This window comes from Eumetopias jubatus, unplaced genomic scaffold, assembly GCF_037043125.1.
Source record: "Eumetopias jubatus isolate StellerSeaLion01/CBP00866 unplaced genomic scaffold, mEumJub1_p1.0 scaffold_8, whole genome shotgun sequence".
Lineage (NCBI taxonomy): Eukaryota > Metazoa > Chordata > Mammalia > Carnivora > Otariidae > Eumetopias > Eumetopias jubatus.
Genome location: NW_028274814.1, coordinates 14207236 through 14223332, shown reverse-complemented (window position 1 = coordinate 14223332; position 16097 = coordinate 14207236). Strand labels below are relative to the sequence as shown.

The window sequence follows — 16097 nt, the reverse complement described above, 5'->3', positions numbered from 1 at the left end:
AGATTAACTCTCACAAAATGAACTGTGTAGAACATTTGTTATAAAATGCAGGAGGCTGCAGGCCAGGGAGGGCTCTCAAAACCCAGCGGAAGGGATTAGGGAAAGAGGAGTGCTCACCCAGGAAGGGTGGTGGTGAGGTCTTGGAGTCGCCAGAGGGCACGAGGTCCATCGTTCAAGCTTTCAACTCTCAGTCTCGAGCTGCGGCAGAGCGCCGGCCCCGGCTTTGCTGTGAACTGTCCTGTGACCTCCGGCGAGTCACTGAGCTTCTGCGGGCCAGGCTTTCCTTCTCTCTGACACCTCTTCCAGCACGAAGTGTGGGATTCTGTAACACACATCTGTCACGCTGGATTCTGAGAAATCGTAACCTCTTGTTCCTTCTCTTAAGAAGTTAAACTAAACACAAGTGTTTAAGACTGAGAGAAAATTATAGACTCTGGCATTTAACTGCCCTTTGGCAGGATTTTCACCCAATCGCAAAAACAGGGCTAAAACAAACTTCTGAAGGGCATTCGGCTTAGATGAAAAGGTACCCAACTGTACTCTTTAGGGCTGCCTTTTATGAAAGAACTTTGGGTAATTGCTCTAAGTAACTTATCAACTCTGCTCTCCCAGAGACACTTCCCTGGTCTTCGGGCCACTTTACCAGGAGTGCCTCTCTGATAGGCCAACTGTTTAAAGAAAGCAGTTTGGTCGGCGTGTGAGCAGGCGGACTGCGTGCCTGTCACTCCTGTGCGTGGGGATCCACAAGGCCCAGCAAGTTTCTGCCCTTTAGAGAGAGAGACCTTTGTATTTTTAACATAGCAACGCCAGATAATGTGGCTGGAGCTGAATAAAGTGCTGTTGAAGAAGATGGGGAGGGAGGAAGAGATGGGGGGGGTGTTATTTTGCCAACTGGAAGAAGGCTTTTATGTGCAATAGAGACCATGACTGCTGATTTTGTGCTAATGAAACGTTCCAGGTGCAGTGGTGGCTGGGGGCTTGCAGAGTCCACTGATGTTAAGAACTCCCGGGTTTAATTCCATCTTCCATCTCTTGGCCTTGCCTTCTCTTCCCTACGCCGCTTCATACTATACATGTATACATTATGTACATGACCACTTAATCATCCCCAGTTCTTAGTCCCTTTCATTTAACCCTTGATCGCTTATTTCCAAAAGCATTGCATCAAGGATTAATGCTTCCTATCAGCTTTTGTCCTTCTATGAATTAGCAGTAACCAATTTTCTGGGACCAATGTGAATTCAGTCCAGGAGATTAAATCATTGCTCCGTGCACAATAAAACCCACAGAGCTCATGGGAATACTGGAGGGCAGGGGCACAACAACCCAAAACTTCATCACTGATACAGTTAAAAAGAAAAAAAAAAAAAGAGGAACCTAATAAAAACAGTAGTAGTTTTCAGCATTGCTAAATGGTCAGGAAACATATAAATACCCCAGTAAATGTGGCAGGTTATCCTGAAAAGGACCTGCAGGGTACCTGTGGGAGAGAGCCTCGGAAGGGCCGCATCTCTGGACTGCTGTAAAGCAGAGGCGGGAGGGATCCCAAGTCAGACCAGCGTGACTACGCACAAGGGGAGGCACGGGGGGGGGGGAGCTGGCGATGTTGGAGGGGGTGGGTGTGTGATTTCCTGTGTTCATCTCATGTTCCTGGTGGACCGAAGTGCACACAAGTAAATGGGAAAAGCACGTTATGCTCAAATCATTCCCTCATAGATCAATTGCATTAGAACAAATAGGCGTTTTCCAAACAAGTGCTTTAGCCAAACGGACTGTGTTTGCTCACCTGGCGCCAGCGACAGTGGGATGCTGTCAGACAGCCTTCCTCCACCAGGGGCAGCCCAAGAAAGTTTCGAAAAATGCTGACACAGAACTGTGGTTGGTAAAAATTACAAATAAAACAGTATGCTTTATAGGGGTATTCACTAAAGAGATTCCTTTTCTCTGCCTGTCCATCTTGCAGTGAGTCCATTTTGGTGGGGAAGTTTCTATTATTTACTAATAAAATAATTCACAGGCTGAAGGCAAAGCTCGAAAGAGATTTGATTCAATTTCACTTTCACTTCTTCCAGGATCAGCTAAAGGTAGTCTTAGTACCCAGTACTTAAAATTTATTTGCAATAGAGAGAAACACAATCGAGAGAGAGGAACAAAGGCTCCACCTTGTGAGTCATCAAAGTGCTTTATTTTGTAAAGCCTGGCTCATGACTGGAGTGTATTGTTAGCACTAGGAGATACAAGGCAAACTTCCTCACTCTGTCCAAACAGTTTATCGACAGAAATGAACGACAGAGACTGTTACAGACAAAAAATAAAGCGTTTTGTAAACTTCTAAAAGCATACACAGACTGGCCACAAAGGAAATAGTTACTCAAATAATGTATGTGTACCTTATCTTTACTTCAGGGTCTCACTTTTGTAGTCTTGGGTCACAGAAACCACCGTAGAACTTCAGAACACTGAAAGGGACTCGATGCCAGGATGAATGGTGGGCGGGGGGTTAGATCACAGTCTCAACTAATTTGAATGCATGAAATACAGATTTGGACAGCCATGTCACAATGGCGATAGCATTATCCACTGTGGCTAACAAACCTGGGTGAAGTCAGTAACTAGTCGTAGAATGGCGTTGCTGCTGGCTTCCAGAGATCCTGATTTGCTATCACCTTGTGTTCTCCGAAGTAAACCCACACCCAGTGGGCACAGTCACAGTCTTGATAAACCCTGAAGTAAAGTTCCTGGAAGAGGCAGTATGGCAGGGGCGGTTTGCGGAGTTATAAGTAATCACTGAAAGGTGGATTTTTTTTTTTCTTTTCTGAAACTGCCTACAAAAATCATCTTCATGTTTTAAACAAAGAATTTCAAAGGCACAGCTTTAGCACAGTGTATAAGTTGATAACCTACTCTAAGCAAGTCTAATATTTTAGCTTGACGCCTTTCAGAAAATGCCAGAAAGTTGGTAAATACGTGATCGATGTTGGAAATTTATAAACTGATTAAAACAGCACAGTTTAGGGCAATGAACTTACATAACCAGATTTGGGTTAAACATTAAAAAAAAAATCATCAGGTTGGTAAATGTACATCTGGAGGAAACAAAACACCCTTTTCCTTTTATTGTGTAAGACTGCCTACCATGTACTTGAATAAAACATTCACCCAAAAACATGACTGCAGGATACATTTCAAAATATGACAAACATTATTTCACCTACGCTGTAAAATGACTTTACATGTAAACTTCAAAAAATCACATGCTGTACATTAAATTTTTAGATTCAAAAATATCCCTGTTTTCCTAATAATGTAAACAGTAAAATTGAGGGTTTCAGTTAAAGGGATAATTGATAACAAAATACCACTGTTTAACCAATGGTGAAACATAAACATCTTAGAATTCAGATTTGCCTTCGTTAACAGGAGAATTCAGAGTTCTAATGCTTTGCTCACCTTCCCACAGTAGGAGATGTAGATACCATTGCCCAAAACTATGCACTTTGCAGGTAAGCTTTATTTTTATTTTGTAGCGTTAATTCCTATATTGCAACATAAGAGTGTAACAGTGAAGAAGCTCCAGGCAAGAAAAGAGAAGTAAGCAGTTTTCCTGGACATACTTACTGAGGTGAAAATGTACAGACAAGAGTCACTAGGGGCATCAGCTTCTTGCTGGAGGAGGGGCCTTTGTCCCTGGACGCCGGGAGCCCCGACACTGTGGAGGCAGAACCCTGAGCCAGGGCGTGCTGGAGATGCCAGCGACCCCCCGCCCAGCGCCAGGGGCTTGGGGGGCAACTATTAAGGAGTGTCCGCGTGCGTGGTAGAAATGTAACATTCGCAGTAAGTTTTTTTCTTTTAATCACCATCATTATTATCATCATTATTATTATCTTCATTATTATTATGAATACTGTCACATCTTTCAACTCCAAAAAATAAACTGATCCACAGTTTATCGCGTGATGCCAACATGGTTGGTCTGACATGCATTTCATCTTCGCCCCCTCCCCCCGCATGTGCTCATCCATCCATCCATCCATCCACAGCTGGAATCAGAGGGTTGTTGCCCAAATGCACTCTGACTGAAGCTGACCGGTTTGCATTAATTAATTAATTAATTATTTTTTAAGATACACGCGTACACGCACGCACAGGCACACACGCACGCACGCACACGTGTCAGAAATAGCTAGAACGATGCTGGGAAATATCAGGTAGCTGTTAAAGCGAGTAGCCTCCAAAGCAGTCATCTTGGCCTGAAGATGTAAACGAGGAGGTGTGCTTCACTGAGTTTGGTTTTCATTTTTTTCTACACCGAAGCCACCTCTGTCCTTCCCGTGCTCATGTCCGTCCAAGGCCATGTGGGAGGTTACGTCAAGATGTGGCCAATAAAGTCCAAAAAGCGCTTTGAATACTGTTCGGGGTTCACGGTCGAGATCTCTGCACCAGCCTAGGCAGTTGTAAAGGAGAAGAATATCGATATGATTACTACTTAGTCTCTATAGCAATTTCCAATTGCCGCTAAATACAAAGCTAATAATTTTCCAATCTCAGCCTCTGTTCCTAAAACATGGAATATCTTGGATATTGTGTCTGAATAATCAGCGTTCTTAGGAATCTGTGTGAAAGTGAGGCAGAGAGTCAGAGTAACCACAGATGCTGTTACCACACTGTGACTGTGGTAGCTTACAAAAAAAATCGAACTAGCCATGTTGGGGATGTTCCTGTCACACGGTGGAGTCTGTGTGGCCTACGTAACAATCTTGCTGTTTTTCAGGAGAGCAGGTTGGAGATCCCTTGAGAATGACACCAACAGCAACATCTGGCTAAAGGGAAATGACAGGGACATAGGATCGGGTTTCTTTATCAGGACCCAGGTAAGTGGCGGTGCGCTCAAAAGAGGGGTGACAGCCACAGCAGTGTCAGCTGGCCCCACAGCCGGGCGAGACATCAGGCTGCTGACGGTGCCTCCCCCCGAGGGGCCGGGGCGGGCTTCCCTCAGCACGGGGCACGGGTGCCAGTGTTCCCCTCCGCAGAGACCTGCATGGGGCAAGCAAGCAGGGGCCCGTCGCACAGGCTCAGTGGGGGATCACCCCTTATGGGAGGCAGTGCTGGCGACCAGACTCGACGTCTGTAGTTACCGGCCAGTTTCCTGAGCTGCAGAGGGCAAGACCAGCTTTATGAAGTCACCACGTGCTCTTTTTGGACACCCATACTCCCCAGGGAACCTGTAATTTCCCAACCTGGCCTGGGCCACGGGGATCTCCACAGAGGACCCCGGGCCTTGAAGGCAGAGAAGAGTGCCCAGAGCATTCCTTTGCCAAGGGTAATGTCTTGCTCCTGCAAACTGTGCAGTCTTAGGCCATGTGGCGTATCGTGGAGCTGAGCTGGGGTCATGTAGTGGAGACTAAAATGGAGCCATGCTTGCTCCAGTCGATTTCCAGTTCCACGTGGTGTGTGATACGGCGGCGTGTGTGAGGAGGGGTGGGCACAGACACACAGCACCTCCTCACCTCGGGTGTCCTCCACTAAACCCCGTCAGCAAGGGGTCAGGACTCCTTTATTATTGGGGCCCTTAAGCTCCAAAGCGTTTTCTCAAGGTCATACAACTGGGAAAGCTAAAATAGGATTACAGTTCCGTCTCTGCAGTATACCCGTGGTTCTCAATCAGAGGTGAGCATCGGAATTACCACAGAGCCTTTTCGAGACCTCCCCCACCCTTGTGGACGGGACTCAGAACTGGGCAAGGGGGATGGTGCCTCGGGCACGCGCGTAGTTCACAAACGCTACTCTGAAGGTGGCGATGCCAGTCGCCGGGGCAGAGCTGCCGGGGACCCTCCTTTCTGACCGACCCGGGGTTTCGGACACTGGCAGTGAGCTGCGCGAGGGCTCGGGCCCTGCTTTGCACACAGCAGGAAACCGTAAATAGTTGCTGATGATGTAACTAAAATGTTTCTTTGGCAAATAGAGCATGGCTTTAGGCTGGTTCCCTTGCTGGGAGGACAGCCTGTTTGATTTCGCAATACAGAAAAAGAGCCTTTCATCGAGGCCGATGTTCTGGTGTACGTCGGCTGGCTGTACACACTACTGGGGAGGCGTCTCTCCTTCCCGTGTGAACAAGCCGAGGCACAAGTGCTCCTCTATGGGATGGGGGTCTCTGGCTTTTTTAGCAACGCCTGGAAAGCCAAAACGAATGTCTGCAATACGAGCATATTGGGTATTTACTGCTTGTGAAGTTCAACCAGGCAGGTGGGATTTGCTGGTAGGGCAGGGGGATGGGACTAGCATAGAGCAGGGCGCCGGGCTAGGTTCTGGGAGCAGTCCCATTTCTACCACTTTCTAGTGCCCTGGCCCTGGCAAGCTTAGGCTTTCTTCCTCAGTTTCTTCAACTGAGAAGCAGGGCTATACTAGTATCCGCCATAGGCTTGTCATGGGGAATTCAACAAGTCACCATATGTGTAGAATAGTGATAATTTAGAGCAAGCACAATAAAGGTGAAGAATTCATGTTATTAAACTTGGATCTGGCACCCAAAAGATTTCTGTAGTAGAAAAAATACAGTTCACTGTACAAAAAGATAATACTGCATGTTTGGGAAGTGTCTGAGGCACAGAATAGTGCTTCAGGTCTGACGGGTCAGTTTTGAGGATTCATGTGAAAACATGAATAGCTGTCTTCACTTTTATCTTTGAAGCATTTGCCCAACAAAACCGAATTTGTACAGTATTCTAGAGATGCACGTGTCTGTGAATATCCCCAGCATGTAAAAAGACTAGCCGCTGAGTTTAAGTGACTTGCCCAGAGCATGAGCTGTTGGCACTTGCCGCCTCTAATCTTGCACTCTGAACATGACCGAACATGACCCCCACGGAGAACAAGAACCACCGAGGGGCTCCGGCCAGCTTGGTGGCAAGGGGACAGCCGGAGCCAGTGCCCGCACCACAGACCGCAGCAAGGGCCCAGGAGCAGAGAAGGAAACAAAGAGGAGATACTTACGCCATGCTTAACAGTTTTTGCGGCGTGGGCAGCTTTCTTTTTTGCGTCATAATGAGTCAAAATGTCAATAATTGCCATAAAGTACACCTCTTTCCTGGGCGAGTCTGTAAAGGGACGAGAGCAATGATTGTGGGACCAATGATGTGGCCGGGAAGAGCCCCGCTGGAGGGTCAGGGATTCGGGACGGGGACCGCGGGCTCTGACAGTGGAGGCGGGGAACACCGCGGTGCAAACACATTTGTTCTAAAAACAACCACTAGTTTTTACTTCCTCCTCTGTGTTTCGTGGGGTGGCGAGAGAGGCAAAATGGGGGAGGGGGGGGCTTCCAGTTACAGAAGGAAGAGGTCGGGGGGAGTGAGGACGAAGGCACAGCGAAAGGAATGCAAGCAGTGAGCCGGTAATGGTGTCGTGTGGTGACAGACGGCAGCCGCGCCTGCGGTGAGCACCACGTCACGGATGGCCTTGTCCCATCCCTGTGGTGGACCTGGAACTAACGCAACGTGGTGAGTCAGCTCTCCTCAAATACAAAAAAAAAAAGTGATTAAAAAAATAAAATCGTAACTTGGAAAAAAAAGAAGTCCATGTAACTCCTGCATATTCCTGTTAAATAGCTTAACTCTGTCCCCAGTTCTCTCTCAATTTAAAAAGTAAAAGCATAACCCCAGAATATTACCAGTAGAGGTTCAAGGGCAACACTGTTTTCATTTTTTTTGTTAATCTGCATTTTCCTTAGTCATTATGTATTGCCTTGGTGTAAAGAAAAGTGCTATTTTTAAAATGGAACAAGTAGAGGTAATTTTGCTCCTTAATCCTTTCCTACCATCACAGTCTTACTGCGCTTCACAGATACTGCCTCCTTTACCCACAGCCTTGCGTCCGGCGAGTCTGTCAGCACCGTTTTTCCAAAAGCACTTGCTCACTTCGTGTCTCTCTCACATTCTGGTAATCCTAGCAATATTTTAAACTTTGTCATTATTATATTTTTATGGTGATCTGTGATCAGTGATTACAACTCACTGAAAGCTCAGATGATGGTTAGTATATTTCAGCAATAAAGGATTTTAAAAAATAAGATACGTATGTTTTTTAAAGACACAGTGCTATTGCACACGTGATAGACTACAGTGTAACATAGACATAACTTTTATACGCACTGGGAAATCAGCAGATTCATTTGACTTGCCTTATTGTGGTGGCCTAGAACCCACTTAGAGGCGTGCCTGTTCATAATTCTCATTGAGTCTAGCATCAGAACTGGATAAAGGCACATATCATCTATAAGATCGGTCTTCTGCATATTTCTGCAAATATAATGCTGTCTTAATTGTAAACCATAAGAAAAGTACATTTGACTACATCTGATTTTCTGTGTTGAAAATTTTGGTGAGCAAAATAAAAAACACAAACTCACTGGGCTGATATGCCTCATGAGATTTTTTTTTTTAAATAATGATGAACCATCATTTTTATTACTCAAAAAATAAGAGGCCACTATTTATCATCTCTCTAAATTATTTTGGTTTTCTCATGCGTAAGTAGCTAAGGTAGAAGATAATACTCCTTCAAATAGTCATACAGATTTTGAGGATTAAGATTACGCTCACTCTAGAGGAGAGCCACAGACCCTTTAATGGGGATGGGGTGGGGGGGGTGACTCAGCAGAGGGCAGACATGACAGCAAATCAGACATTGTCATCCCACACCCTGGGCCAGCTTCAGCGCTCCTAGACAGGAAAGGACTGGTAGTGATGAGACACCCGCCCTTCAGGGTATCCGAGCGGGGTTCAGAGGGGACCACATAGGTAGCTAGCGCTGGAGAGATTCCTGACCCTTTAGAGCCACATAAGAGCTAGCTAAGAAAAAAACATTTACAAACAATTCTTCTATATGTTACCTACCTTTACATAAGTGTGTGCACATGTGTGTTGTATATATAAAATAGTTTGTGGCTTCGCTGTTCCCTCAACATCAAAAAATTCAAGGACCTTATCATACTATGTTTCAAAACCAGAGACTACAGTTCCTCTTAACATACTCTTGTCCCTGAATCAATTACTGGGACTCTGGAGAATAAGTCTTGGAGGGCAGCATACTTTTAACTGGGATTACAATGACTGGTAGGAAACAAGGCAAAAATCAAACCATTTCGTAGATAGAAAGGGTTGATAATAACTCAGCTTACTTTCATGGCATTTAATTCCATAAACATCAATGTTTGGATCAAACTCCCCTGGAGCCAAGGGCGGTGAGCTGTTCAGTGTATTTCCAGGACTGTCCGGAGGGGTCCCGACAGGGTGGGTGCCATCGCTCTCCCCCTCCTCTTCCCCGTCATTCTCTTCACACTCCACCTCTTCCTGTTCGGCTCTTTCCACATCATGGATTCCCACCAGGAGGCTGTAGTCCATGAGCTTTAACTGGGCAAGAAACTGAGGGTGGGAGGCAACAGGGTCAGTCATGGCCTTAAACAAAACCCCAGATTTGAAGGAAACGAGCTCAGGAAAACGCCTGTGGGGGAACGCTGTGAGGGAAGGGGCAGCAGAAATGAGGAGAGGGTCTCCCTAAGAGGCGGCCAGCCAGGAGCCTCCATTATGATGCTCTCACAGTCCCAGGCGGCTCCTCTGGCCAAAAATGGAGCCCCACACTTGGGGCTGCCTCAGCGCTAGTATTATTTTCCCTGAAACGCAAAGCTGGATGCTGAGAGGCACGCATTTATCACATGGAGGCTGGGTCACACCAAAGAGCAGAGAGCATGACTGGCAAGGAGGGAAGAGAGCTGTTCTCCCGACAATTAAGGCTGGCTGATGGGAAAGACCAGGGACCTCCCAAGTAGCTTCCAGCAGTCTCTTGTGAAAGCACTTTGAAATTCAGCACACTGCGCTGAGAGGAGATTATTATGCTGTCCATCACGAAGAAGTAAAAGCCCAAATGTCCCAATCAACCAGCAAATGCCTGTGTCAATGCGCTGGTGAATAACACAGTCCTTCTGTCCTGCTCAGGTTTCCTTGTGATGGAAGCGAGGGCACAGAGAAGCTGAAGGTGGCTCACTTCCCGTGCAGCAGCTCGGGCCCGGGATTCCCGTCCTCCCTCCTTCTGTAACATGCGGCGCGACCTCGCTCTGCGGCTTAGTCTACCCCTGCCTGCCAAGTTCTCGTTTTGACTTTGCAGGTCATGATTTTTCTTTTCTTCTTAGTAGATGTACCCAGACACATGATCGGAAGCACACGGTTCTGATCGATCAAATAAAACGTGGCTAGTATTATGGAGGACAAAATGGGGTGGCCCGTCTGCCGGCTAACACCAAACAGCTCCCTGACTCCCCAGCTGGCTGGCTCGGCACAAGGTCCACAACTGCTCTGACCCTGGGCTTGTGGCCCAAGAAGACGACGCACGACCCCGACTCTTGGAGGACTTGGTGCCACCCCCACTCAGTGATGCGGAGCCGCTGACGGGCCTCGGGCGACTCGGACAGAATTTAGGAAATGAACTTCCTTACGCAAAGGGCAAGCATATGAAATTATAGGTCTTGAAGTTCTGGCTGAAAATGAAATGAAATCAATTTGTGGAGACCCGCAGGGCCATTTTTTTCCTCCCGAGCCTGTTGGGAAGCAGCCCGGTCTCCGAGCTGAAAAGAAAGCCACACTCCCTTAAAGACAAGGAGAGGACCCGCCCCCGCTGTTCCCTGATGCCTTCAGTTCCTCACCAGCCCACGCTGCCTCCTGCCTGCTCTCCTCTTCCTGGGCTCCTATTTCCTTGTCTTCCCACCATGAATCCCCTCAGGCCACGCCGACTCTTCCTCATTTAAGCTCAGGGGAAAAGAAAATCACACAAATCTTTATTTAGATATGTAAGCAAGGTAGGAGAAACCTAATGCTTAAAAGTTGATACATGCAGACCCGTTGGCAAAAAGAGTGCTGAATGGCCGACAGGTACACAGAGAGATGCTCCACATCACTCATCAGCAGGGAAATGCAGATCGAAACCTCAGTGAGCTATCCGCTCACACCTGTCGGGATGGCTAGTACCAAAAAGATGAGAGGACAAGTGTTGGCGAGGAGGTAGAGAAAAGAGAACCTTGTGCGCTCTTGGTGGGAATGCAGACTGGTGCAGCCGCTGTGGAAAACAGGATGAAAATTCCTCAAGGAAATAAAAATAGAACTACCATATGATCCAGCAATCCCAGTTCTGGTTAGAGCTCCAAAGGAAACAAAATCATTATCTCGAAGAGATCTCTGCACTCCCATGTTCACGGCAGCATTATTCATAATAGCCAAGGTAGGGAAACAAGCTAAGTGTCTGTCAGTGGATGACTGGATCAAGAAAATGTGATATATATATACAGTGGAATGTTGTTTAGCCTTAAGAAAGAAAGGAATTCTGTGATTTTGTGACAACGTGGATGAACCTAGAGGGCATTATGCTAAGTGAGGTAAGCCAGACCGGGAAAGACAAATACTGTATGATATCGTGTGTGTGTGTGTGTGTGTGTGTGTGTGTGTGTGTGTGTGTGTGTGTGTGTGTGTGTGTGTGTGTGTGTGTGTGTGTGAGAGATTAGGGAGAGTCGGTAAAAGGGTACAAAGCTCCAGCTATCAGATGAATAAGGTCTCAGGATCTAATGTATAACATGGTGTTGGTAATACTGTGTTGTTATCACTGAAATTTGCTAAGAGAGTAGAACTGAAATGTTCTCACCAAAAGAAAAACAAAAAAGGTCAATATGTGAGATGACGGTTGTGATCATAACTTGATGGGGAAATCCTTTCACAATGGATACATACTCAGTCATCACCATGTATACATTAAATATCTTACAATACTGTGTGTCAACTATACCTCAATAAAGCTGGGTAAAGAAATAAAGATGTTACTTATTCTAGTAAAAAAGAAAAAGCCAACAACAAAACAGAGTGCTGGTTCTCTCATGCCTTTGATCAGTTTACAGAGGAAGCTGTTGTTCCTCCCGTGGGTTTCCCCAAACTCCCCTTTTCAAGTCCTCACTGAACAACTTTCCACCTCCCTCAGCCAGTGGCCAGACTGCTCATCCTGCCATATCCTCCTGGCAACTGCTGGGTGTCAGGGTGCATCTGGCCATATGGCTGGGCAGCCTTCCCTGTCTTGAGGGAGTAACAACTCCATGAAGTGCTTGACTCTTTTACCCACACAGAGCCAGCCACCCGGCCACGTAGCCGGACCTCGGGTACCTGGTGTGCTCCCCACAAGCGCACGGATGTGGAAGAGAGCCGGGCACTGCGGGGTACAGAGATGGTCTCGTCTGAGACAGGTATTCGGATCCCCGTGCAAGACAGCAAACAGGCTCAGAGATTAAAAGAGCTTGCCCAAGGAATCAAAGCTAAGAAGGAGTGAATTCAGGATCCTATGCTCAAAGCTCTTGTTCTTTATACTGCATTAGGCTGCTTCTGGAAACTGCATTAAGGCAGCTTTTCCCAAGTCCTGTTCTTTGCAACACTAGTAGGGGAAAGAATGAGTCAATCAAATCAAATGGTTTCTGAGGAGGAGGGCCTCCCACAGTTACTGAGGACTGTGAGTCTCTGCGAGGGGTATCCGCCAGCAGCAGGCCTCACACTGATTGCATCACCAAGCCTGCTTCCCCCACCACCTTCAGAACGCCCCGGGGGTCTAGTGATTTGGAAACAGAAGACATTCGGGAAACACTGCATCAGAAATCCCCAGTCATACCCCCCACCCTGCCCAAGCAGGTATGACAGGCAGGGTGCTCACTGGTGGCCATGGGTCCCAGAGAGCTGTGCCTGGGGCTGAGCTCAGCCTCTGAGCTCCCAGCGAACAGGGTCAGCGCCTCCTTTGTCCCCTCCCACGCCTAGCACAGTGCCGGCCCCAACCCCTCTGTCTAGTCTATCTGGCCTGCCCCCTCTGCCCACCCCGGACCCCCTCCAGAAGTCTGGGTACCGCTGCAGACATGGATTACCAGCACCTGCTCGCAGAGAGAGAGAGAGAGAGAGAGAGAGAGAACGCCCGAGTGCACTGAGTGCAGGGTGCGTGGGGGCTTGGCCAGGCCAGGTCCTGCTCCGCTTGACCTGGGGCAGGACGAAGGCCCCCTTCTCTCTCTGTCCCTGCTTTTCCTGGGCCCTTGGAAGCTCCCTGAGAAGTGGTAAAGATCGATGCTGTGTGAACTGACCCGCAGTCCTCTGGGAAGGGAAGATCTTTTCCAAATGCAGATTTGATCTTGCCCAGACCCTGCCTAAGGCCTCCCCGTGGTATCCCACAGCCTGCCGGGCAGAAGCAAGCTCTGACGTGGCCCAGTGGGCCAGGACAGTTTGGCGCCAGTACCTCTTGGGCCGTCTTGAACCCTGTTCCGGCCCACCCTCTGGCCCTCTTACCAGCACCCGGTTCCCTGCCACCTGACTGCAGATCTCAGCTGCAGAGACACTTGCTTTTGGGAAGCCTTTTCTGATTCCTGCCTAGGCCACATCCCCAAAACGCAGGCACGGGTGGCCCAGCGCACTCTGCCCTAATGACGCTTGGCTCAGCTGCACGTGTATCTTGTTGGATTATGTGAGTCGAACATAATCTTCCCGGAACGTGGCAGCCCCGAGAGGGCAGGAGCTCTGGCCGTTTCTGCCCTCACCGCGTTCCTGACCGCCGGGAAGTGCTGGTAGCTCTTAGTATTTACTGAAAAAGTGAATGAGACGCCTGCTGCTTAACTCACCCTAATTTCCCTAACCCCTGTCTGGAAGAAATAATCACCCCAGCCAAGTGAAAACATAGAACAAAGCAACAAAGAAACCTCTGCCCCAGGCACAATGAGACCATTTACCACGCGTCCGCGCCCTGCGGCACGGAGTACGTCTGTAACGGGTAAGTCCACCGTTCTACCTTCCCGTGGCTGGCTTTCAAGTACTCTTTCAAGTGTGTTTTATTACAAAAGGAAGGGGGCTGCCCGTAATGAACTTGCAAAGGTCAGCTGGGCAGGGATGACATCCGGGGCTGGACCGCCTCACTCCGAGAGAGAGAGAGAGAGAGAGAGAGAGAGAGAGAGAGAGAGAGAGAGAGTGTGTCTCTCTCTCTCAAGGCCTGCGTGTCCCCTCCTGCATCGGTGCTGCTCACAATGGCCAGCCCCTTCCCAGGCCTGAGCTCTGCAGTCAGACCACTGCCCAGGCTCCTCCCCAGTAAGGCAGCTCTGCATCCCAAACCTCATCATCGGTGACATGTAAAATGCATCTCTAGGTAAGCAGCTGCTCTGACCCACCCAAGATCAAGGACCCTTGCCTGTGGTCCCAAGTGGGTGCTACGTAAGTTTTCAGATCGAGGACACAGAGAGGGAAATGGAAGACCAAGGGCAGCAGAGTGGGGAAGAGCATAGGTTTTGCTGGTTAAGGGTGACCCCTTTATTCTTTAATTAAAGTACCATAATCCTTAAAAGAAAAAGAGTATAGGTTTGGGCGTCAGACGGGAGATTAAATCTTATTTCTCTCACTTAACTAGAGTCTGTGCCTTGACAATGAGTTCACCTCTCTGAGCCTCAGTTATTGTAACTATAAAATGGGATAATACCACTCGGCTCATGGGGAAGGGTAGAGAGGAGAAAGAGAGAGAATGTAGCTTAGGCAATGAAAACTGCCTTGCAGGTAACAATGGAGGCTGTGACCTAATTGCCCGTGTTGTTGCTACCGTAGAAGGCCTTCTTCATCAAATACGCACTTTAAACATGGAGACTGGCTCAAGTTTGGTAGGCCAAGAGGAGAAACGTGGAAAAGCCCAGAGATTCAGTAGCTCTTATCTTGACAAACTTAATTTTAAATCTCTTCGGAAGTAGAGCGGAATGAAATGTGGCAATAAACCCGAGATTCTTGTTAGAGAAAATTCCTGCTGGGTATCACAAAACGACCGAGGCCTGGAAGACTCCACGTTGAGGAGGGGAAGGAAAGGAGGGGAGGGGCTAAGGGCTGCACTGCTGGGGTTTGCCTCCAGCTGACATTAAGGAACTTAATACATACTTGCTCTATTTTCTGTTCATCCGTTTAAGCTTCTGACTCAGATTTACTGATTTTTTTTTTAAGTACGTAAGATTTCAAAGCATGACAATTTTTAAATCTTTATAATCTTTAGGTCCCTCGCCTTTCCTCCTTTCCAACTTCTTAATAATTGTCTGCCAGACCTTTGGTCGGCTTCTTTTTTCCTCAGAATATCCCACCTAATCTGATTCCTTCATAAGTAATCCCTCTTCATGCCAAATCTTTGAGCTAGAATCTTTAAGATCTTTAATGAGCCCTGTCACAAACCCTTCTAGAAGACTATGTGGTAAGAGAGCCATTAATAAACTCTCCTTCACAACATTTAAAATTTCTTTTTTTTTTGCTAACTTTATTTGCTAACTTTTTTTTATTTTATTTTTTTGTCTTTTGTTTTATTTGCTAACTTTATTAACACATTTGTTCTACTGAATTACCACCTCCTAACACATCTGCAATGCAGAATTAAAATTCCAACCAGCCCTATTTAACAGTTATCCCGTATCACTTGTTAAAAGTTATAATGATCCTCCTTTGGGGCGTTCATCAGGAAACAAAGTCTCAACTGTGTCCTCACAAACATTTTTAATTTGCGTTTTAGAGCAGTGCAGTTGAGGACAGTGGCCTCTGACAGCCCTCAAATCCCAGTCTGAATTTAGTAGCCGTGCGTCTTTGAGCAAATCACAGAGTCTCTGGGCTCAGTTTTCTCATCCGTCAGCACTCATCCTCCAGAGTTGTTATGAATGAAAGAGAGAATGACTGCCTGGGACGGAGTTTAGGCTCTACCAGTGGGTCTGTCAATGTCGGCGGCACCATCCCCGCCCCCACCTCCACCCTCCCACCCATTTCCAAGGTTGTGGGCCCATAAACACGACAGCTGAGATGCCCTGTGGTAGGGGCTCCCCGACACCCCTGGGCTCCCAGCGTGAGCCAATGAGAGGAGATGGGTGCCAACTCTCCACCATCCACTGTCATGATCGGAGCTGACAACATGCAGCCCAGAAGGCCAAAGTGATTTTCACTCTCCATAGAGCACTGTCTTTTGGAGAAAAGGGCTCACCAATACGTAGTTATGTGCAAAGCTTTCTGAACTGAAATATTTTCAGGGTATATAAACAGCAG

At 47.5% G+C, this 16097-nt stretch overlaps 1 protein-coding gene across 4 annotated transcripts in view; it reads right to left on the bottom strand.

The window, feature by feature from the left end:
• Nucleotides 1–2163: 2163 nt before the first annotated feature.
• The window catches only part of PIP4K2A (phosphatidylinositol-5-phosphate 4-kinase type 2 alpha), a 173134-nt gene continuing 159200 nt past the window's right edge, over nt 2164–16097 (bottom strand). For all 4 annotated transcript variants that reach the window (XM_028114126.2, XM_028114127.2, XM_028114128.2 and 1 more), the window contains 3 exons: nt 9173–9416; nt 6991–7094; nt 2164–4444 (listed from right to left, as the gene is read on the bottom strand). In XM_028114126.2, the coding sequence (XP_027969927.1) occupies nt 4364–4444; nt 6991–7094; nt 9173–9416 (429 nt within the window). In that variant the 3' untranslated portion in view covers nt 2164–4363. The remainder of the gene's footprint in view (nt 4445–6990; nt 7095–9172; nt 9417–16097) is intronic.